This window comes from Acomys minous (assembly GCF_964271855.1).
Source record: "Acomys minous genome assembly, chromosome: 3".
NCBI classification, from domain to species: domain Eukaryota; kingdom Metazoa; phylum Chordata; class Mammalia; order Rodentia; family Muridae; genus Acomys; species Acomys minous.
The window spans coordinates 145,031,737-145,054,054 of NC_140485.1; the positions used below are offsets into that span (position 1 = coordinate 145,031,737).

The 22,318-nt window shown below is 44.8% G+C and overlaps 1 protein-coding gene across 2 annotated transcripts; it reads right to left on the reverse strand.

Moving 5' to 3' along the window:
• Positions 1 to 577: 577 nt before the first annotated feature.
• LOC311595095 (histone-lysine N-methyltransferase PRDM9-like) lies at positions 578 to 21,853 on the reverse strand. 2 transcript variants are annotated; one of them, XM_084777465.1, is made up of 11 exons: positions 21,735 to 21,853; positions 21,308 to 21,406; positions 20,886 to 21,009; positions 20,405 to 20,512; positions 17,197 to 17,246; positions 15,095 to 15,245; positions 13,670 to 13,771; positions 13,191 to 13,462; positions 12,809 to 12,876; positions 11,220 to 11,413; positions 578 to 2,006 (listed from the first exon to the last, which is right to left on the reverse strand). In XM_084777465.1, exons 2-11 carry the CDS (start codon positions 21,374 to 21,376, stop codon positions 604 to 606), a joined length of 2,541 nt encoding a protein of 846 aa, XP_084633591.1. In that variant the 5' UTR covers positions 21,377 to 21,406; positions 21,735 to 21,853; the 3' UTR covers positions 578 to 603. The 2 variants fall into 2 exon arrangements, with proteins under 2 accessions (XP_084633591.1, XP_084633592.1); XM_084777466.1 differs by lacking the exon at positions 578 to 2,006 and adding an exon at positions 10,263 to 10,746.
• Between the last annotated feature and the right edge of the window lie 465 nt (positions 21,854 to 22,318).

The following is a 22,318-nucleotide window of genomic DNA, read 5'->3' on the forward strand; positions in this document are numbered from 1 at the left end:
TTATTTATTATTTATACAGTACTCTGCCCTCATGTACACCTGCAGGCCAGACCTCATTATAGATGGTTGTGAGCCACCATGTGGTTGCTGGGAATTGATCTCAGGACCTTTGGAAGAGCAGTTAGTGCTCTTAATCTGAGTCATCTCTCCAGCTCCCTCCCTGAAAAATTTTAATGGGACTGTCAGCACACACCTTTCATTTCAGTGCTCAGGAGACAGAAGCAGGCAGATCTGATTTTGAGACCAACCTGGTCAACACAAGTTTCAGGATAGACAGGACTACACAGAATAGTCTTTTTTCATTAAACTGAAAAGAAAAAGTGGGAATTTAATTAATTTTCTGATAATTTTTTGTTGTTTTGTTTTTTGTTTTTTGAGTTTTTCGAGACAGGGTCTCTCTGTGTAGCCTTGGCTGTCCTGGACTCACTTTGTAGACCAGGTTGGCCTCGAACTCACAATGATCCACCTGTCTCTGCCTCCCAAGTGCTGGGATTAAAGGCGTGTACCACCACTGCCCGGCTAATTTTCTGATCATTTTATACTCTTGAATTTAGAAAATCAGCAGACTCCTCAGAAGTTTTAGTAGAACAGGTAGAAAGATGTTTACTGGCTACATTTGTCTTCCTGTGATGGTTGAGGTGTAGTTTTATTGCTATTGGCTTTCTTATCTTTCTTCAAAAGATAGTATTTCTCCCGTGTGTGTATGTGTGTGTGTGTCCTCTGGTGACGGATGAGATTTGGCTTCTGTGTAAAGCCCCGCCCACACTCCCTGCAGACATAGGGCTTCTCCCCTGTGTGTGTCCTCTGGTGACGGATGAGGTGTGGCTTCTGTGTAAAGCCCCGCCCACACTCCCTGCAGACATAGGGCTTCTCCCCTGTGTGTGTCCTCTGGTGAAGGATGAGGTGTGGCTTCTGTGTAAAGCCCCGCCCACACTCCCTGCAGACATAGGGCTTCTCCCCTGTGTGTGTCCCCTGGTGACGGATGAGGTTTGGCTTCATTGTAAAGCCCCGCCCACACTCCCTGCAGACATAGGGCTTCTCCCCTGTGTGTGTCCTCTGGTGAAGGATGAGGCTTGGCTTCACTGTAAAGCCCCGCCCACACTCCCTGCAGACATAGGGCTTCTCCCCTGTGTGTGTCCTCTGGTGAAGGATGAGGTGTGGCTTCCGTGTAAAGCCCCGCCCACACTCCCTGCAGACATAGGGCTTCTCCCCTGTGTGTGTCCTCTGGTGAAGGATGAGGCTTGGCTTCACTGTAAAGCCCCGCCCACACTCCCTGCAGACATAGGGCTTCTCCCCTGTGTGTGTCCTCTGGTGACGGATGAGGTGTGGCTTCCGTGTAAAGCCCCGCCCACATTCCGTGCAGACATAGGGTTTCTCCCCTGTGTGTGTCCTCTGGTGAAGGATGAGGCTTGGCTTCACTGTAAAGCCCCGCCCACACTCCCTGCAGACATAGGGCTTCTCCCCTGTGTGTGTCCTCTGGTGACGGATGAGGTGTGGCTTCCGTGTAAAGCCCCGCCCACATTCCGTGCAGACATAGGGTTTCTCCCCTGTGTGTCTCTTCTGGTGCTTATTGACACTTGACTTATCACTGAAACATTGCCCACATTCTCCTTCAATTCTTGAGATTTCTGATCTAATAAGTGATTTGACTGTGTCTTCTGTGTTTGTTTTCTGGCCTGTTCTGAGCTCTTCCACAGTTCTCTTACTTTCCTCAGATCTCATTTGTCCTTTGAGTGTCCTGGGGAAAGCTGTTGTCCACTTATGCATGGGTTTGGACTTTCCTTTGACTTCTTGATTTCTGGCCTTATCATTTTTGTTGCATGGATCAAAATGTTGCTGTTCCTGAAGCTGATCTGGACAGAGGTGTCCTGGTTTGGGGTTTATCCTTGCAGGCGCTCCTGGTAAGATTTGAGTGGGATGATTCCATTTCACATGTTGACTGAGGAATTTCTGACTTGAGAAGGCCAAAGAGCACAGAAGACAAAGATGGATCTCTGTCCTTAGTTCTGTGAAAAGATGAAGTTTTTGGTTAGAGAGACTATAATAAACTGCCATCTTGGGGGTGGTAGATTACGCCTTTTAATCCCAGCACTCAGCATGTGGGAGGCAGAGGCACATGTTAGTTCAAGGCTAACCAAGACTACACAGAGAAACCCTGTCTTGAAAACAAAAACAAACAACAAACAGAATTGAAACACTGTTTGGGGATTTAACTCAAACACAAGACCCTGGATTCTGTCCTCAGCTCTGAAGGGAGAGGGGAAAGGAAAGGGGGAAGATGGGAAGGGGAGGAGACTGTGGAAGGAGAGGGAAGAACTCACTGCCAGGCATGCACCCAGCAGAGGCAGGAGGACCTCTGTGAGTTCTAGGGTAGCAAGTCCAGGACAGCCAAGGCTACACAGAGAAATCCTTTCTCGAAAAACCAAAAACCAAATCCAAAAATTGTAATAAGGCATCTTGAGGGCTCAGAAACTCCATGCATCCAATCCTGCGGTGACCAGCAGGGTGTCCTGCTGTCTGAGCTCTGCTGAGCTGCTGCCAGCTAGAGTCTGCTTCAGGAGAAAGCCTCCTCCTGTGGTGTAGGCCATAGAGCCAGCAGTCTTGAGGTCCTAGAATCCACTTAAGAGGTTTACTAGGGAGCAGCACTCAGGAGGCAGAGGCAGGTGGATTGCTGTGAGTTCGAGGCCCGCCTGGTCTACAAAGCAGGTTCAGGACAGCCAAGGCTACACAGAGAAACCCTGTTTTGAAAAACCAAAGCAAAACAAACAAACAAACAAACCCACCACCAACAACAACAACAAAAAAAAACAAAACAAAACAAAAAACAAAAAGAGGTTTAAAGGGAGATACAGGAACCGTCTCTGGAGGCACACATGGAGTGAACGAGGAAGAGAAGGAGGGAGGGAGGGAGAGAAATGGGAGGAGTTCCCTTTATAAACTATCTAGCGCATGTGCAGAAAGTGCACAGGTGGCTTAAGGGGCTGAGTCCTGCTGGCGAGGGGGGTGATGTGTAGCCTGTTTTCCCGCCGTCATCAGGACCTTAAGGGGTGACTGTATTATTGCCTGATTACTAACACTAGGTCCTCAACTGAGCGCTAGCTCTCCTGGAGAAGCTGCTGTGTGGTTGGTCCTGCTGCTCCACCATTCTGAAGCAGTCCTTGCGTTCTGGAGGGTGTGAACACATCTTCTGTAGTGATTGTACAAGTGACTGTGTTGGATCAGAGTGTCCGGTGTGTTACACTCCAGCTTGGATCCTAGATAAATACACCAATCCTGTTTATCCTCAAGATAAGCAGACAATTGAGCAGCATGATCCAGCTTTATAGTAAGCTTCAAAATGTGCTACATGATAGCAAACTTTTAGATCCAATAGATGACACATCTAGGACACTATAATTTGGTGATGAAGAAAGGAAGAGTAGCAGGGCATGGTGGCGCACACCTTTAATCCCAGCACTCAGGAGGCAGAAGCAGGCAGATTTCTTGCTGTAAGCTGGAGGCCAGCTTGGTCTACAAAGTGAGTCTAGGAAAGCCAAGGCTACACAGAGAAACCCTGTCTCGAAAAACAAAAAAAGAAAAGAAAGAAAATTTCAATAAAAATGTGGATTAGCCCTGGAAGTAAGAAAGTCAGATATGCTGTGAGTAAAGTGTCAGTACAAACCCAGCCACAAAAGGTAAAGGATGACAAAGCCCAGCAAGCATCAGTGTATACAAGTTTGTTGCTACAGGTACTCATGTTGTTTCTAAGAGGGCTAAAGCAGATTCCAAAACATTGGCATAAAAGCAGCAGAAGAAATCTTTAGCTGAGATCAACCAGGAGTGGAATTTAAGGCCAGGGAAGAAGCTGGTAGATTTGATTCCCAAGAGGAATTGGAGGATCTCCTTCTGCAGCCTTCCACCAGTGAATGGTGAAACAGACTTATTAGCCAGTGGCTCTGCTGTAGAAGATTGACTGAGGTCCCTTTACCATTGGTCAAGCATATAGTATCTCCAGACACTGTGAGTAAGGAGACTCCTGAGAGGAAAGTCTGTGGAAAAGATCTTCAGGTAGTAGGGTTCAATGGAAGGTTGTAGCAGATGTGGGAGCAACATTCTGACAGAGATTTTGTTAGGCCAACATTGCTTGTGTAAGAGTCCAGGTGGCCTGAACTCAGTCATCATAACAGTAACATTGCTAGCTAAGCAATGTAAGATTCCAGGTGGCTAGGACTTAGACATCAATGATAGCGCTGTTAGCTGAGCAAAGCAAGTTAAAAATCTCAGGCTGATAACAAGGACAAGCAAAGCAACAGTAGACTGAGAATGACAAGTTATAATTTCTCCACTAGCCTCCATCTCAACCCTGCCCTCGGAATTTACTGCTTCCATCTCACTCTACTTAAAATTTACTACCTCAGGCCCCCATTCACCTAAAAGGTCACGTATCACTAAAAGGTTAGCCTATCACTTGTTAACTAACCACTGTGTGCTGAGTTCTGCTTCTGTAAAGGGTATTTAAAGCCTCAGTGTTTGCAGGACGAGGTCCTCCATCTCCTCGGAGCTTGGTAGACCCCGATGCATCGGCTCAATAAAATTCCTTTGCTTTTGCATCGACTCTGGACTCTGACTCTCAACTGGGCTTCCAGCAATAGACTCTGACGATCTGAGTCTAGCAATTGCAGAAAACATAATGGTGACTGTTCTTCCCTACCTTCAGACAGACTTGTCACATTCAGGAGAAATAATGACATATCAGATGTCTCTCTTAGCCTTTCACCAGGCACACTCCCATCTCTGCTGAATAATTTAGGTCACAGACAAATGTCAAACCCCTCCACAGTGAAGCTGTCACCCAATATTATGGGTGGGGGTCAGGGGTGGGGGTGTCACAGAGGAGACTGCTTCATATTGCTTCTATTAAGGGCAATATACCCTCTGTTGAGTATTTCTTGCAAAATGCTAATGACCCCAACACCATCATATGAAGTCTGTGGTCCTGGGCACCAGAAGATAGTGGAATTGCTGTCCCAGCGAATGCTTTGGTGAACACCACTGGCTATTGGAAAAATTCACAATTCCATGATGAAAAAGAATATGGGCACGGATATAGCCAGGGTGTTACTGTCCTGTGGTGCCTACAGGAATGCTGTTACCATGTTTTGTGTCTGACCCACGCATTATACAGACTGTCTTAGTCATTATTCTATTGCTGGAAGAAACACCATGACCAAGGTAACTTTGTTGTTGTTTTGGTTTGGTTTTGCTTTGCTTTTTGAGACAGGGTTTCTCTGTGTAGCCTTGGCTGTCTTGGACTTGATTTGTAGACCAGGCTGGCCTTAAACTCACAGCGATCCACCTAGTGCTGAGTGGGATTAAAGGTGTGTGCTACCATGCCTGGCTAACCAAGGCAACTCTTATAAAAGAAAGCATTTAATTGGGGGCTTGCTTACAGTTTCAGAGGTCAGTATATTATCATCATGGCAGGGAGCATGGCAGCAGGCACTGGAGAAGTAGTTGAGAGCTACATCTTGATCAGTAGGCAGAATGAGAGGTACTGGGCCTCACATGGGCTATTGAAACATCAAAGTCCACCCCCCAGTGGCACACTTTCTCTACAAGGCCATACCCCTTGTTACTAAGCATTCAGATAAGAGCCTATGAGGGCCATTCTTAGTCAAAGCACCACATTGACAATTTATGATTATTATTGTTGCTACCAGGAAATGTGTCATTCTCAACTATCAAATGCTTGGTCATGAATGCTGGGCAATGAAAGAATGGGCTGCTGATGCTTACAGACAGTGAACTTTCTTCAGAACAGAACATGCTCAGTAAACTTGAGATAGTTCTTGAATGAGCTTTTTGTTTTGTTTTGTTTTCTGTTCGTTTGTTTTGTTTGTTGTTTTTTTTTTTCCGAGACAAAGTTTCTCTGTGTAGCCTTGGTTATCCTGGACTAACTTTATAGACCAGGCTGGCCTCAAACTCACAGAGATCCACCTGCCTCTGCATCCCAGAGTGCTGGGATTAAAGGTGTGCACTACCACGACCCTGCAAGATAGTTCTTAAGGATAAAAAATGTGCTGTTTGACAGTACAAGAACCCTTGTTATTGTTCCTGATGATGAAGTTCAAGGTACTTAGATGTGTGTCCTTGGGATTCTCAAATGGATGCTGGCTTGTAAAGTTTGTTTGAGTGAAAGTCTAGCTGCAAGGCAAAATTACACAAACAGGAAGAAAAGTACAAAGGTCCTGAAGGTCCACAGAAAAGCAGACTCAACACAGAACAACTTTGGCCAAAGCTGTTTGATGGATACTACTTCTTTGGGGTGGGAGAACTTCAAACATCAAAAGGACCATATCCTTAAGCTCTGCTGCAGCAGGGGCAAGATCCTTGTAGAAAGCCCAAGCCAGACTGACATGACTCAGGACGTCAACACAGTTGAGTGTGGGGGCCAAACCAGATTCTGAACAGCACTTTTGATTTGTTTTGGTTTTTTGAGACAGGGTTTCTCTGTGTAGCCATGGCTGTCCTAGACTTGCTTTGTAGACCAGGCTGGCCTCAAACTCACAATGATCCACTTGCCTCTGCCTCCCGCCGAGTGTTGGGATTAAAGGCATGCGCCACCATGCCCAGCCGGAACAGCACTTTTGTACATAACCCATCATCTATGAAGATGTTTCATTGTTGTCCAAAAAGGGTTCAGCTGGGCAAAGTCTAGATGGCTCCTTCCACCTGACTTACTGGCTGGGATATCAACCTTTGAATTGCTTCCTCTTTCTTGACAATTGTGTGTCATACCACATGAGTATTTTAAGCTGAGCATGCATGGTTTGTTGAATACCCAGCCATTGGAAGATGTTTGACCATTCACAACTGATGCTAGATTAGGAATTCACTTAGGTGCCTAAACTACTTTTAAGATTTGTTGTTCTTGTTCTCTTGAGGGAGGATGGGGCTCAGTGGTAGAGCCTTCATAAATCATACATGAGACACAGGATACCACAGTAGGAACTACAAAGAAGTTTCCATTTCACAAGGGGCCTGTGGTTCTTGATTGGTCATGTGTTTTAGTTAGGGTTACTGTTGCTGTGGTGAAATACCATAACCAAAGCAACTTGGAGGGGAAAGGGTTTATTTCACCTTACACTTCCAGGTAATGTTCCATCACTGAGGGAAGTCAGTGTAGAAACCTAGAGGCAGAGCTGATAGAGGGAGACCATCAGGAGGAGTGCTTGCTGGGGGGCACAGTCTGGTGCTGCTGTGTATTCAAATGCTAAATTCTGTACACTAAGAACTGGTGGCCCCACACGAACTCTGGTGCCCCATATTTAACCACATCTCCTGGATGAGGAGGCCTGGTGGCACTCAGAGGAAGGACAGCAGGCTACCAAGAAGAGACTTGATACCCTATGAGCATATACAGGGGAAGGACGTCCCCCTCAGTCACAGTCATAGGGGAGGGGAGTAAGGGGAAAATGGGAGAGAGGGAGGAATGGGAGGATACAAGGGATGGGATAACCATTGAGATGTAACAAGAATAAATTAATAAAAAATATATATAAAGAACTGGTGGCCCCAAGGCAAGTACACCAGCTTTGGTTGTTCAAACCTTGCTTCTCAATTTAAAACTATTGGTTAAATAAAAATGGCTACCGCCAATTACTGGAGGGAATAGAGGTAGGCGGGTTTTCAGATACAAGCCTGGAGGTCACAGGGTGGGGAAAAGAAGAGAGAAAAGAGAAGGATCTGGAGTGTGGAGGAGGAGAACAGGAGGTCATCATCAGTCTTGAACCAGCAACATGTGCCCGAGTGAAATGCTCCCCCAGGACACTAGACCGCTGGAGTAGAAAAGACACAGGAAGATTCAAACAGCAAGTATTTGGGAAACATAGCTGGGGAAGTAGCCAGTCCAGCTATTAATAAATTGATAAAAACCAAATAAAATAGCCATAGTCTGAGTCTCATTCATTTGTAAGCTAGACAGGGATAAGCTTAATTAATGCCATTTTACAAGTACTCCTTACTGGCTTGCTATCCCTGGCTTTCTCAGCCTGCTTTCTTATAGAACCCAGGACCACTGCTCAGGGGTAGTCCCATTCACAAAGAAGTGGGTCTTCCCACATTAATCACTATTTAAGAAAGGGCCCTATGGGGCTGGAGAGGTGGCTCAGAGGTTAAGAGCACTGCCTGCTCTTCCAGAGATCCTGAGTTCAATTCCCAGCAACCACATGGTGGCTCACAGCCATCTATATAATAAGATCTGGTGCCCTCTTCTGGCGTGCAGGCTCACACGCAGGCAGAACACTGTATTTATAATAAATAAATCTTTAAAAACAAACAAAACAAACAAAAAACAAACTAGCCAGCACATAATATCTTTCAGTTTTATCATCATCTAACAAAGATAATAACTGAGATGTTATCAGAACTACATGTTAAACCTGTAAATGGTCTATCATTAATTTAGCATGGTTTAGTAAACAGATATCATTATATGATTTTCCTCCTTTGTTATAATGATAACATAGCATCTATCTAAATGTGCTACTGTAGGTGAAAGTTCTAGCTGCAGTAATCTACTTCTTACATTATATTTTAGTTTCTTATGTCTTCTTGGCCTTCCTTCATGCTTATTCATTTTTAAAAATTTTGTGTATGCATTAGGAAATCATGATTTGAGCCACTTTTAGTGGCTGAGTCAGCAGTAGGCTCGTGGCACATCCTTTTATTTAGTTCATTTTCTACCCATCTACTATGTATTTCTGTAACTTATTTTAGTGCACCATTTCTTACAAGGTCTTAACAGTTTAGACATTTGTCAAATATCAATTCATTAGATTAGAATCAATTTGTGTGGCCATACACTAAATATAGAGGTGTGAGTGAAAAAAAGCTTCTCTTTGTAATGGGCATTTTGGCTTCTTTGTAAACTCAGTTGTGTTATATAAATATTTTTTATAAATGTATTTGTTTGTAATGTATACAGTGCTCTGCCTGCATGCCAGAGCCAGAAGGGGACGCCAGATCTCACTAAAGATGGTTGGGAGCCACCTTGTGGTTGCTGGGAATTGAACTCAGAACCTTTGGAAGAGCAGCCAGTGCTCTTAACCTCTTAGCCATCTCTCCAGTCCCTATATATTGTTGTTGTTGTTGTTTTGGTTTTGGTTTTTGGAGACAGAGCTTCACTGTGTAGCTTGGCTGTCCTGGACTCACTTGATAGACCAGGCTGGCCTTCGACACACAGGGGTCCGGTTGCCTGCCTCTGCCTCCTGAGTGCTGGGATTAAAGGCATGCGCCACCACCTTTGTGGTGTGATGTAAATGTTTTTGTTCTATTCCCAAGTGTGGAATTTAGTTTGAGCTTTAGCTTGTCCACACCTGTTAATTGCCTCTTGAGGGGCATGACTTTTGCCAGCTGGTAATGCTTTGGGGGTTCAGTGGCTCGGAGGAGACTGCTGGCTGCTTGTGCTGTTGACCGTATAGCCCAAAAGAACTCAATTGACCCTAAACAGCTGGGAGAAGTAAAGGGGCCCTCTCTTCCCACTAAACTTCTTTCTCCTACATAGGGTTGGGAGAGTGGAAGGGAGGTTGAGGCATAAACACCCCAAATAAAGAAGAGTTAAAAGAAAGAGTGCTACACTTCTCAATACTGAATTAGTCATGGCAGAGTAGGGAGGTCACCACATGAGCATGCACAGGCTGGCAGCTCACCCTGTCCGTCCTGCGTATTCTATGGACAGGGTCTCTACTTTTAAATGGTTTTTAGAAAGAGGAGTCGTCAATGAATCTTCTCAAAGGTGTTTATAGCACTATGAATTGTAAAAAGAGGTGCTGAGAAAATCACCAGTTCTGTTGTCAGGAGCAGAACAGGACAGCTTGACAACCACGGGGTAGACAGAATCCCCCAAGTCAGAACACCAGGAGGCTGTGACGCCAGTCATTTTAAGCCATCTCCTCCTCCTCCTCCTCCTCCTCCTCCTCCTCCTCCTCTTCTTTTTTCTTCATTTCCTGAGACAGAGTTTCCCTGTGTAGCCTTGACTGTCCTGGGACTCACTCTGTAGACCAGGCTGGCCTTGAACTCATAGAGATCCGCCTGCCTCTGCCTCCCGAGTGCTGAGACTAAAGGTGTGCGCCACCACACCCAGCTAAAATTTCCTTCTTCTATGTCCTTATATAGACTTCTATCAGAAGATATGGTCCATATTAAAGCTATGTCTTCTCTCAAGATCCAAATTAAAGGCCTGTGTCTTCCAACTTTAAGATCTAGAGTAAAGGTTTGTGACTTTTCAGATCAAAAGCCTGAACTAGAAGTGAATTTACCCACTTCAAACCAAGCAGAAAATCCCATAGGTATGCCATTTATTTCTAGACTATAGTTTGTTCCAGATTTAGTCAAATTAACCAAAACCAGCCATCACAACAGCTCTTGTCTGTGTTTTGTTTTTTGTTTGTTTGTTTTGTTTTTTGAGACAGGGTTTCTCTGTGTAGCCTTGGCTGTCCTGGACTTGCACTGTAGACAAGGCTGGCCTCAAACTCACGGAGATCCACTTGCCTCTGCCTCCCAAGTGCTGGGATTGAAGGTGTACGCCACCACTGCCTGGCTCTTGTTTGTGTTTAACCCACATTTCATTCGGAATCTGAGCTGGAGTGGGTAAGATCTGGAGTTCTGGGGGCTTTTTTTGTTATTTCTTCTACCTCCGAGTTACTGTCTGCTGCACCCAGGGTTTCACTCGTGGTCAGGGTTGTGTCTGTTCCTTGCTGTGAATTCCTGTGAATGCCTTTGAGGTAGCCTGTTTCATATCCTTGCTTCACCACCCCCCTCTCGTTTTCTTCCTTTTCCCTAGTAATATTATGATTTCTGGGTGTTCTAGATGCTAACTTTTATTCAGTTGGTTTATGGTAGGCTTTCCCCTGCCCTTTGGCTTTTCGAGACAAAGTTTCTCTGTGTAGCCTTGGCTGTCCTAGACTCCCTTAGTGGGCCAGCCTGGCCTTGAACACACAGAGACTCGCCTGCCTCTGCTGGGATTACTGGTGTGCACCACCATGCCTGGCTATGGTAGGCTTTTAACACTTGGGGTTGTACTTCCTATAGAAGTGCTTGTAATTTTAATTTTTCCTTAATGGATTTAAACTTCACTTTCATTTACCATAAATCATTAAAATAAAAAAGGCGGTTGAAAATGAAAATTCTCAAGAATTCCCTCTTTTCCTTCTTTTTAAATGAAGCATAGCAGTGCCCACCTCTTCCTGCTGTGAATCCTTTCTTCGCCTTGCTTCGCCACTTAATGCCAAGCTCCTGGCCATACTCATCCCCATACCAGACCAGAAGCTCACAACCTGGCCTGATGACCCGGCAGGTTCGGTAGAAGATCTGCCTTTGATACTGAAAGGCCACCAGGTTCTGCTCATCGTCATCCCGGGCACAGTTCACGTACCTAGAGTGGAGGCAGAAGGAAGGGGCTGTCAGGCCGGCAGCTCCATGTCTGCATCTCGCCCCTTAGTGGTGCCCAGGGCCTGCATGCTCTGATGTCTTCACCTGCCCTCCCACTTTTTGAAGACCCTTCTGTTCTCATCTGCCTCTTTGATAATGTTATGTATCTCCTAGCTCCAAGGCCTGCTCATGTCTCAGAGACCTACCTTCCACCAAGAGCCCAGTTCTCAAAACTCTGCTTCTCTAAACTCTAAATCTTCCCATTTGTACCTCAGAGCTTGGCACTATTCATACAGTCTGCTCCTGGATTAGCACATTTCTTCCTACACCAATCCCAACTTCGTTTGTTTGCTTCTTTGAAAGCTCTCCCCACTACCTGCCCAGGTTACCATAAAAGCTTAGCAAGACAACACAGAAAACAGGGCTGAAGACATAGCTCAGTTGTAAGAGTACCTGTCTGCATACCTGGCCCCAGCACCACATAAAGTTGGGTATGGTGGGTGCATGCCTATAATCAGGAAATGGGGCCAGGAGGATAAGGAATTTAAGTTTTTTTGCTACCTAGTGTGTCTGAGGAGAACCTGTGCTACCTTGTCTTTAAAAAAACACACACAGAAAAAACAGCAATCTATTTATATTTTTTTGTCTTCTAATCAAATAAGACTCCCCCATAGAAAAGGGCTAGAGTGCACAACATCCAAACCCAATATGGATGTCTCTGAAGCTAAGGAGATTTCCTGCATCACAGACTAAAGGTCCTCTGATGTAGGTTATTTGAGTGCTGGGTTATGTCTTTAAAAATAGGAGACTTAGCTGGGCGGTGGTGGCGCACACCTTTAATCCCAGCACTCGGGAGGCAGAGGTGGGCGAATCTCTGTGAGTTCGAGGCCAGCCTGGTCTACAGAAAGAGTCCAGGACAGCCAAGGCTACACAGAGAAATCCTGTCTCAAAAAACCCAAAACTAAAACCAAAACAACAACAACAAAAAAGGAGACTTATAGTGAAACTTTCTTTTAAGATCTGTAACATGCCTTTTATAAGGACACAAGTTGTATGACCTGACCAAGTAATGAAATCTATTTTCTGAACTGGAACACAAAATAAATGCTTCATAAATGTTGAATAATTTGTAAGCTCAGTGTTTTCAATGAGTGAAGGCTCCTTATGGTTTACCTCGGTGTTCTAATCTTGCTGAGCTGATTTGTGCTTTGATAAAAGTTAATGATAACATTAGTAAGTGTTTTCCCTTACTGTTCACAATATTTAAAAAAATGTACTGTGCAGAGAAAAAGAGGAGCAGAGCATTCAGGAACCATTGAAGGAGTCATGATGCGAAAGAAAGGAACAAGTCTTGTGAGTGACAGTCTTTCTGGGAACCCAGAGACCTAATGGCCTTTACCTCATCCAGTTGGCTTGGGACGCATCCTGTCCATCCACATACTCATAGCAGTTTCTCCCCTTGGTGATCTGAGTTTCAGAACAAAGTATGTTAAGGCTCTAGGATGACAATAGTGAGAACGTGTCATTCCGGTCTCCTCAGTGTCCCCTGAGCTCAGGGCTCAGCCACTCTCAGTGACCCTGCATGACTCTCAAGTCATGACGTACACACGCTTTCTTAGTCTCTGTACCACTCTGGTCCTACTCACCTTCAGATCTTGAAGCAGGACCATTCAGCACACAAAATTAGTCATGTTGTCCCATTCCCATATCCTAGTTTGTCACACAAGAAGCACAGAAAGGATGTGGGGAGGCAGGATGAAGGGAAAGGAAGTGTTCCTCACCAGCCAGGAATATCCGCTGTTGGCTGCCTCTTCATCCTCTGTGATCTGGCCTTCATAGGGGCCAAAATGCAGATCCACTGGCAGATCGGACGCTGCATTCCATACTCCAAGTCCAGCCTCAGGGATGCCAGATGGACCGATTCTCAGCCCAGGGGGCAGACTGAGGACTGAGCGGTTAGGATGCCCCCTGTCCACCACACTATCTTTTACAAATACAGGAGGCCCATGTTTGGGACAGCTGTTGATGAAGAAATTCTGGCACTTCTCACAATCTAAGGTAAAAACAGCAAGCATGGGGAAGATATGTAACCACACCCAGAGCTGAAGGTCTGCAGAAGGAGCGCAGCACTCCTGTCAACCCCTCAAAGTCTGCACCCAAAGTCACCGGAGTAGACATAATCTGGGCTCCAGGTGGCCAGATGAGTCATTATACTTAGACAAAGTGGCCTTCTGCATGAGAAGGGCCTGATGACACTTACAGAGATAGTCATCATCCTGGGGCTCGCTGACCTCTTCGTACGCAAGACCCTTTCTCTCTCGCAGACTGTACATCTTCACTTCAGCATTCTTTCTCCTGAGTTCTGGGTTGGAGAACAGAGGTGAGTTGATGTGTGTGAATCTGGAGCACTTATCCTTGTTTACTGGGAAAATCTAAAATTTGGGCTTGGAGAGATGGCCCAGCAGCTAAAGCCCCTGCTGTTCTCCTAGAGGGCCCAGGTTTGGTCCCCAGCGCTCACATGGTGCCTCACAACCATCTCTGACTCCAGTTCTAGGTAATCACACACTCCCTCCCCGTCTCTGCAGTCGTCAGGCATGCACATGGTACACATATGTACACAGAGGCAGACACTCATGTACATATGAAAAGAAATCACTAGAAAGCTAAAATTTACTTAAAGAAAATGTGAAATTTACTGTCATCAGATTATCTTATAAAATTCTTTATACTCTGCTCTTCCCTTAACTTTTTTAGAGAAGCTAAGATTCCGTATTCAATTGATGACAGATGCCCAATCCAGTTTTGTTTTGTTTTTTCAAGACAGGGTTTCTCTGTGTAGCCTTGACTGTCCTGGACCTGCTTTGTAGACCAGGCTGGCCTCGAACTCAGAGGTCTGCCTGCTTCTGCCTCCCAGAGTGCTGGGATTACAGGTGTGCACCACCAAACCCTGCTCCGATTTTAATTTTGGGCTTTTCAGGTTTAATTTCTATTTGCCCACATTTTCTATTTAAAATGGCTCATTTGCATATTGATTCATTTAGAAAATATTTGTTGAGGGCTCATTGCAGTTAGGCATTGAGCAAAGGCCTGTGTAAACAGCACTGGGGGTATTTGGTTCCTATTGCCACAGAGATTTGTTTGGATTGGTTGTTTTATGCTTCACTAGTTCTTTTTTTGCTTGTTTGCTTGCTTGGTTTTTGTTGTTATTTTGGGGTTTTTTGTTTTTGTTTTTTGTTTTTTGAGACAGGGTTTCTCTGTGTAGTCTTGGCTGTCCTGGACTCGTGTTGTAGACCAGGCTGGCTTTGAATTCACAGTGATCCTCCTGTCTCTGCCTCCCAAGTGCTGGGATTAAAGGCGTGTGCCACCATGCTCAGCTTTACTTGCTGTTTTAAAGCAACATAAGGCTACCATATCCTCATTTCCACATACTGACTAATGCTCAGACGCTCACAGAGTTATAAGACTTTCTGAGCCCCAGTACCTTCACGTGAATAACAGCCCAAGCCTATGCCTTTAAAGGCAACGTCTGACAGGCACCTAAGAGCATGCCCATTACCCATGAATGCCACAGCTTAGACAAGACCAAGTTCTGAACTTTGTGAAGTTTACTACACCGACTGTTCTGGACCATTCTTATCAACCTTCTTGGGTAGCCTAGGAGGATTAAAGTTCTCAAATTACTTACTCTTACTCAATTTGTGTCCAGAGGTGTTTCCTTCTTGAGGAGAGGACATTGGTTTCTGGGCATGTTCTGAGCCACTTGTATTCAGCAACTTTTCTATTCCAGACACTTCCTTCACATTAGATTCATTACTTAATGGCAGTCTAGGCATTTCCTTTAATTAGAATCACATATAAAAACATAACAGGCATTTCTATAGTTCTTTAAGGTGGTATTCCATATGTGACTTTAGCTGCTGTGTAAAATCCTTGTGTGGAGTGTCTGAATAAGGAAGAACCTAAGTGGGCTGTGAACGTGGGACAAGAAGCCATATCCTAGCCTCTCTCCCTTTGGGCTTCTTTCAGGCTGGAAGGATGACTATTTGGGGAGGATGGCTGGAAAGTCAACAAAGTTTGCAATGATGAAGGTAAGGCTTACAGAGAGAAGGGGGGCATATCTATAAAGTAGGGAATATTTGGTGAGATGAGAAATATAGAGAACAGTAAAGACACAACACACCTGTAAAAGGAACTAACAGAGCAGAACAGTACCTTTGGGAAGAGAATGAAGAGATGGTGGCAGAAATGTACCTCTACAGCTAACAAAGTGGTACCAAAATTGCAAGTTGGCGTGTTGGGAATTAGGTTGTTTGTTTGAGCCAGGCTCTCATCATGTAGGCTGGCCTCAAACTCACAGAAATCCGCCTGCCTCTGCCTCCCAAGTGCTGGGATTAAAGTCATGTGCCACCATGCCAGACACTAATTGTTCTTAAAAATTTTTTTTTAAATTTAAGTTGTTCAGTTTTTAAAGACTTATTTTCATCTCTCTCTCTCTTTCTCTTGTGTGTGTGTATGTGTGTGTGTGTGTATGTGTGTGTGTGTGTGTGTGTGTATGTGTGTGTGTGTGTGTGTGTGTGTATGTGTGTGTGTATGTGTGTGTGTGTGAGAGAGAGAAGGGGAGGGATGGTGCACAGGGTGTTGTCATAGCCAGACAAGGGCCTTCAATCTCTTAGAATCAGAGTTAAAGGCAGTTTTAAATTGTACAGCTAAAAATCAAATTTAGGACCTCTGGAAGAACAAGAAGTGCTATTAACCACTGATCCCTCTCTCCAGCCTCCCATATAGGCTAATTCTTTTTGTGATACTGAATAGGATATGTACAATTGAATATAATGTTAATGTGACATTCAGAGCTTCTCTCATACTCTTCCCCACAGATGACATTTCAGTGGAATAGCGTGTGCCTACATGAAGTCTTGTATGCTGTTCTCTTCCCAACTCCAGGACTCCCTATAGCACCATGTACCCACGGCTGGCTGGGACTCCTTACAGTTTTCCCTGGGACCCTGCTTCCCCTGGAATCACAGGCAAGCATGGCCATGCCCAATTAAGTCATTTTCTTATATGTGAACCTCTTGCTATAAACCTTGAATCTTGGGGATGAGAGCTACTCTTTCTTACCAGAATGAGATAGAGGGGTCACATCTCCTTTATCTGTGCCACCCAAAGTAAAAAAGCCTGTGTTTGTAAACTATTCTTAGAGTATATATTGGTGTATCTTTCACTTTGACACAGCAAGGAAAAAAAACTGAGATAGGAATGCCCAATGAGTAACGTAAAATGGTTCATGTTATGACTTTACAAATGCCAAGTTTTGCCAGGCAGTGGTGGCATGCGCCTTTAATCCCAGCACTCGGGAGGCAGAGGCAGGCGGATCACTGTAAGTTTGAGGCCAGCCTGGTCTACAAAGCAAGTCTAGGACAGCCAAGGGTACACAGAGAAACCCTGTCTCAAAAAAAAAAAAGCCAAGTTTTAAAGAGCTTATAACTGCTTTAGAGAAATAACATTGGAATTGACTGCACCATTAGTTGCTAGGCTCTTAGGCACTATTGCTGGCTACTTCTATACCCAGTGTCCTTATATACAAAGTGGTTATAATTTACTACCCACCTCATAGGGTTTATTAATATAAGAGTCTTACAGTCTGGAGGCAAGGATGCGAAGTCACTGTGTGAAAGAGACCAGGGAGGTAGTAGTTCCAGGGCACTCCAAGCCTTTTCCTTCTCTTACCTGTGCTTGGATCCTTCAGGAAAGTTCTCTTGCCTGTAGGCTTTGGAAAGCACTTACCTTCTGTTGTTTGCTGTGCTTCACCCGGAAAGGCACCCGAGGAGGACTAACTGAAAAGTGATGGGAAATCAGGGTCTTGGTTGGTACATGCTTTTTACATTGGAATTCTCATCAGGAACAGAGAATTCTGAACAATTTAGTGAAGACTTCAAGGATGGCTCAAGGGTGATTTGAAAATTATTTCTGAAATATTATTAACTCTATTTTCCTGTTGGGGGCATTGGTGGTTTTATTTAAGCTTATTCAAAAATTGACAAAACACATCTCTTTATCTTATGTTCAAAAGATATATATTGGATTTCTTTTCTTTTTTTGATAAATTTTTTTTTTGTTTTTTTTGAGACAAGGTCTCTCTGTGTTAGCCTTGGCTGTCCTAGAGTCACTTTGTAGACCAGGCTGGCCTCGAACTCACAGCGATCCGCCTGCCTCTGCCTCCCAAGTGCTGGGATTACAGGCGTGCTTTTTTGATAAATTTTATTTACTTTATGTGTATGAATACTCTATATGCATGTACACCTACATGCCAGAAGAGGGCACCAGATCTCATTGTAGATGGTTGTGAGCCACCATGTGGTTGCTGAGAATTGAACTCAGGACCGCTAGAAAAGCACTCAGTTCTCTTAACTGCTCAGTCATTTCTCCAGCCTCCAATTGAATTTGTTTTCAAATAAGTAAGTCAATCAGCCTGTGATGAGGGACAAAAAACTGAATAAACCAGGAGCAAGGAGAGATTATGTACACACAAAAAGGTCATTTGTAGCCAGGTGTGGTGATGCATGCCTTTAATCCCAGCACTTGGGAGGCAGAGGCAGGTGGATCTCCGTGAGATCGAGGCCAGCCTGGTCTACAAAGCGAGTCCAGGACAGGAAGACAGCTCCACAGAGAAACCCTGTCTCAAAAAACTTAAAAAAAAAAGGAGTCATTTGTAAAAAAGTAATTTACAGTGTCTTGTTTTTGTTTTTTTCAAGACAGGGCTTCTCTGTGTAGTCCTGGCTGTCCTTGGGCTTGCTTTGTAGACCAGGCTGGCCTCAAACTCACAGCAATCCACCAAAGGCATGTGCCACCATGCCCAGCTCAGTGTTATTCTTTTTTTTTTTTTTTTTTTTTTTTTTTTGGTTTTTTCAGACAAGGTTTCTCTGTGTAGCCTTGACTGTCCTAGACTCACTTTGTAGACCAGGCTGGCCTCGAAGTCACAGTGATCTGCCTGCCTCTGCCTCCCAAGTGCTGGGATTAAAGGCGTGCACCACCACGCCCAGCTCTCAGTGTCATTCTTAATAGTGAAAAATTGGAATTCTTTCCTTTAGGGTCACAACAGGCACGCCAGAATTCCAGTCTTGCTATTTCTGCTTGACATAATAAATATTTGGACACCAAAAATGAAAAACATTACTGAAAGAAATAAAGACTCAAAAAAAAAAAAAGGAAAAAAATGGTCTATGTTCATGGTTATAAGACAATATTATAAAAGTTTATATTACCTCAAATGACACACAGATTAAATGTATTCCCTATCAAAATGTCAATGCCATGTTTTGCTGAATTAAAAAATATCAAGTGTGGTGGTGCACGCCTTTAATTCCAGCACTCGGGAGGCAGAGGCAGGCAGACCACTGTGAGTTTGAGGCCAGCCTGGTCTGCAAAGCAAGTCAAGCATAATCAAGCTACACAGAGAAACCCTGTCTCAAAAACAAAACAAAAACAAAAATATCAAAATTAATATAGGATCTTAAGGGAGTCACAATGGCCAAGACAATTGTGAAAAAGAACAAAGCCGAAGATAACATGTTTAAAGAACTACACCTAAGGCATGGAACTATAAAACCATTAGAAGAAAACTAGACAAAAAAAACTTCATAACATTGGAAACATAATTGATTTCTTTGATATAACACCAAAAACTTAAGGAAAACCACAGAAGTAAAACTGCATTAATCTTAAAATAGCAAAAGAAACAACAGAATGAAAGGAAACCTAGTGAGTGGAAGGAAGGAAGCATCTGCAAAGTGTGTATCTAATAAGGGTTAATATCTAGAACACGTAAAGCATTCCTACAGCTCAACAACCACAGCATCAACACAAACAAAATAAGTAAAACAGGTGATGCCTGGAGAATGTGGCCTCTGCTGTGATTGGTTCTTTCATAAGTAGATTTTTCTCACTTCTACCCATCTCCTCTCTACAGCCATAAACACACAGAGGTTATGTGAATACACAACAAAGAAAGCCACTGTTGACACCTGACCAGGGCAGCACTCCATTTTGGATTTCTAGCCTCCAGAACTATAAGAAATAGACGTCTGCATAAAATAATAAAATATTTTGTTATGACAACTTCAGCTACCTAATTAATACAATGAGCAAAGGACTTGAACACACATTTCTATAAATATTTAAATGGCCAACAAGCACAGGGACGCTGCTCAACACGATTAATCATCAGGGAAATGAAAATTAAAATCCCAGGGACACATCTTTATTCTTTAGGTTGCCTACTTATAAACAAAAAAAAACCCAGCTGTGCAGTGATGGTGCACACCTTTAATCCCAGCACTCGGGAGGCAGAGGCAGGCAGATCGCTGTTTGAGCCCAGCCTGATCTACAAAGGGAGTCCAGGACAGCCAAGGCTACACAGAGAAACTCTGTCTCAAAAAACCAGAACCAAAACCAAAACCAAAACCAAACCAAACAAACAAACAAACAAAAAACTCTCAAGTAATGGCAAGGATAAGACAAACTGGATTGCTTGAATGATCTCCTTTGGTGGGAATATAAGATAGTAAGTCCCTCAAAAATTAAAACACAATTACTTTATGATCTGATTTCTTTATGTACATATAAAAATGAAAAGAAGATCTTGAAGAGATATTTTCACATCCTTGGTCATATTAACATTCATAATAAGTAAGTAGACTGGCGACTAGGTAAGGTGCTTATGCTAACTGTTCCTGGGTGTGATTTCCTCAAGCTCAGATCTGTATACATTTCATACTTATTGTATATAATAAATTTCATATAGTTTTCACATTTCTAAACATACAGAAATAGCTTCTCACTGTATTTTGCCTTGCATCTTGTTTGTTTGCTGACTTTTGAGTCTTAAGGGGGGCGGGATCCAAAATTAAGTTTTCAAATGTTAGTTGAGACATTTCTGAAACCTAAATCTGGCTTGGTTTCAAATGGGTACTTCTAAATCCTCCTAGCCTCTCACCTCGCTGACTAGGTGTCCATTCCTCATCAGAATCGTCACTGTCATCCATCTGGGGCTTGATTGCTTGCCTTTGGTGACACATGAAAGCTGGTCTAGGGGCTTTGAGACCTGAAAAGCAACAAAAAGTTCCTCTTAAAAAGGAAGCAGTGTCACAAGGCCAGGTGTGCTCTGGGAGTAGAGATGGGATCTCTTCAAGGTCAGTGCCTGGCAGTCAGCACTGGACTCTGATATTCTCTCTCTCTCTCTCTCTCTCTCTCTCTCTCTCTCTCTCTCTCTCTCTCTCTCTCTCTGTTTCTCTCCTTGCCTCCCTCCCCTCTTACACACACACACACACACACACACACACACACACACACACACACACACACACATTCTTCTAACCTTGTCTCCATAGGGAACTCTAGAGACCCCTGGGAACAGCATAACATGAGTTGGATACTTGTTTGTTCCTAGGCTGGTGTGACCCAAGACTTGTGGTTACCTATAGAAATCAGCATTTTATAGTTCCTTTTCACATTTCTATAGCGAATTTTCTCCCACTCTCCCATCTCTGCCCATTCTTCTTTGGAGAAGTATATGGAAATGTCTTTAAACTCATCTTTGACCTGGAAAGGGGTTAAAAAAAAATCAAGAAGGAAACAGAACATGCAGGGCCTGTTCAGAATACGGGACCCTGGAGTGGTCTCAGCGACCAAGATTTCCCTCTCATTCCCAGAAGAAGCCTCTTTAAGCAAACACTGGATGTTCATGCCAACAGAACAGTTGCTGATGAGCACTTCCTCTCTCACAGATCAGGCGCCACCATCTTGTCACAGGAAGATCAATAGGGTGGTGTAGGCCAGGAGTCTGTGGTCTTCCAGGCCACCTCACCATGCCCCTGACCCTAGGCCAACCCTGTTATACCTTGGGCTTCCCTGCGTCTCCCTCAGGGCTGTTCTCTTCCAGTTTGTTGGTGTTTATCGTGCAGGACATTTCCCTGGAGAGGCCCCGGGTCCTATGGTCCTGGGGGGAGCAGTAACACAGGAGGGTCATGGGCGAGCAGGGAGGCCCGCCAGCGCATGGGAAGGAGCTGGAGGCTGGGAACCCATGCCGCCAACACCCCAGCCTCTGTGATGCAGTTCGCTCAGGGGTTCTGGACTGATCCCCAAAGCTAGGTGCCCACCCTCCATCTTGGTCAGCGAGGGAAGGAGGAATCTTCCCGCCAAATGGGGTGTTAACACCCACCGCCCACTTGCTTTTCAGTCACGCTGAGGGGATTCGAATCTAATTCAGTGGCTGTGGGGTCACATGGGCTGAGGGGACCTGGGAGGGGGCGTCTCACGGGCTGAACCTAGAAAGTCTCGCTGGCTCTTGAAGGGGGGCGGTAGGCGCTTCGCCTGTCCTCCAAGTCCGCAATCCTGTCACCCTCCACGCGCCACGGCTGCCATCCTCCTCAGAGGAACGCCCGAGGCTGACTGACAGGGAAGGCAGAGGGCGGGGCCCTGCCTGTCAGTCACAGGGTAACCCCGCCCCGGGATTGGGCACCCGTGCACCAATCAGATAGCGCCCAGCGCGCAGGCGCAGTCTCGCCCTCTGGCGGCGTCCGTGTTTTGGCGGGCTAGCTTGCCTGGGCCGCGTGCAGTTAGCAAAAGGCTGTAAAAGCCGTGGAGCGGCAGCGCTTTTGGCGCCGAGGTCGGCTGCGGAGGGGGGAAGGGGGGCTCGGGACGTGGGGAAACCACTGGGACCGGAAGTCCAGCTTTGGCTGGTGCAAAGTGAGCTCAGGTCCAGCCTGGGATAAGTAGCTAGATGTCGGCTCAAATATACAAGCAGAATCAGAACAAATGGGCGTCTCCAGGAATCAGGCTCAAAAAATCTGCCAGGCTATGAGAGGTTTTTGTTTTGTTTGTTTGATAAGCCTCTAATTTAGCAACCACT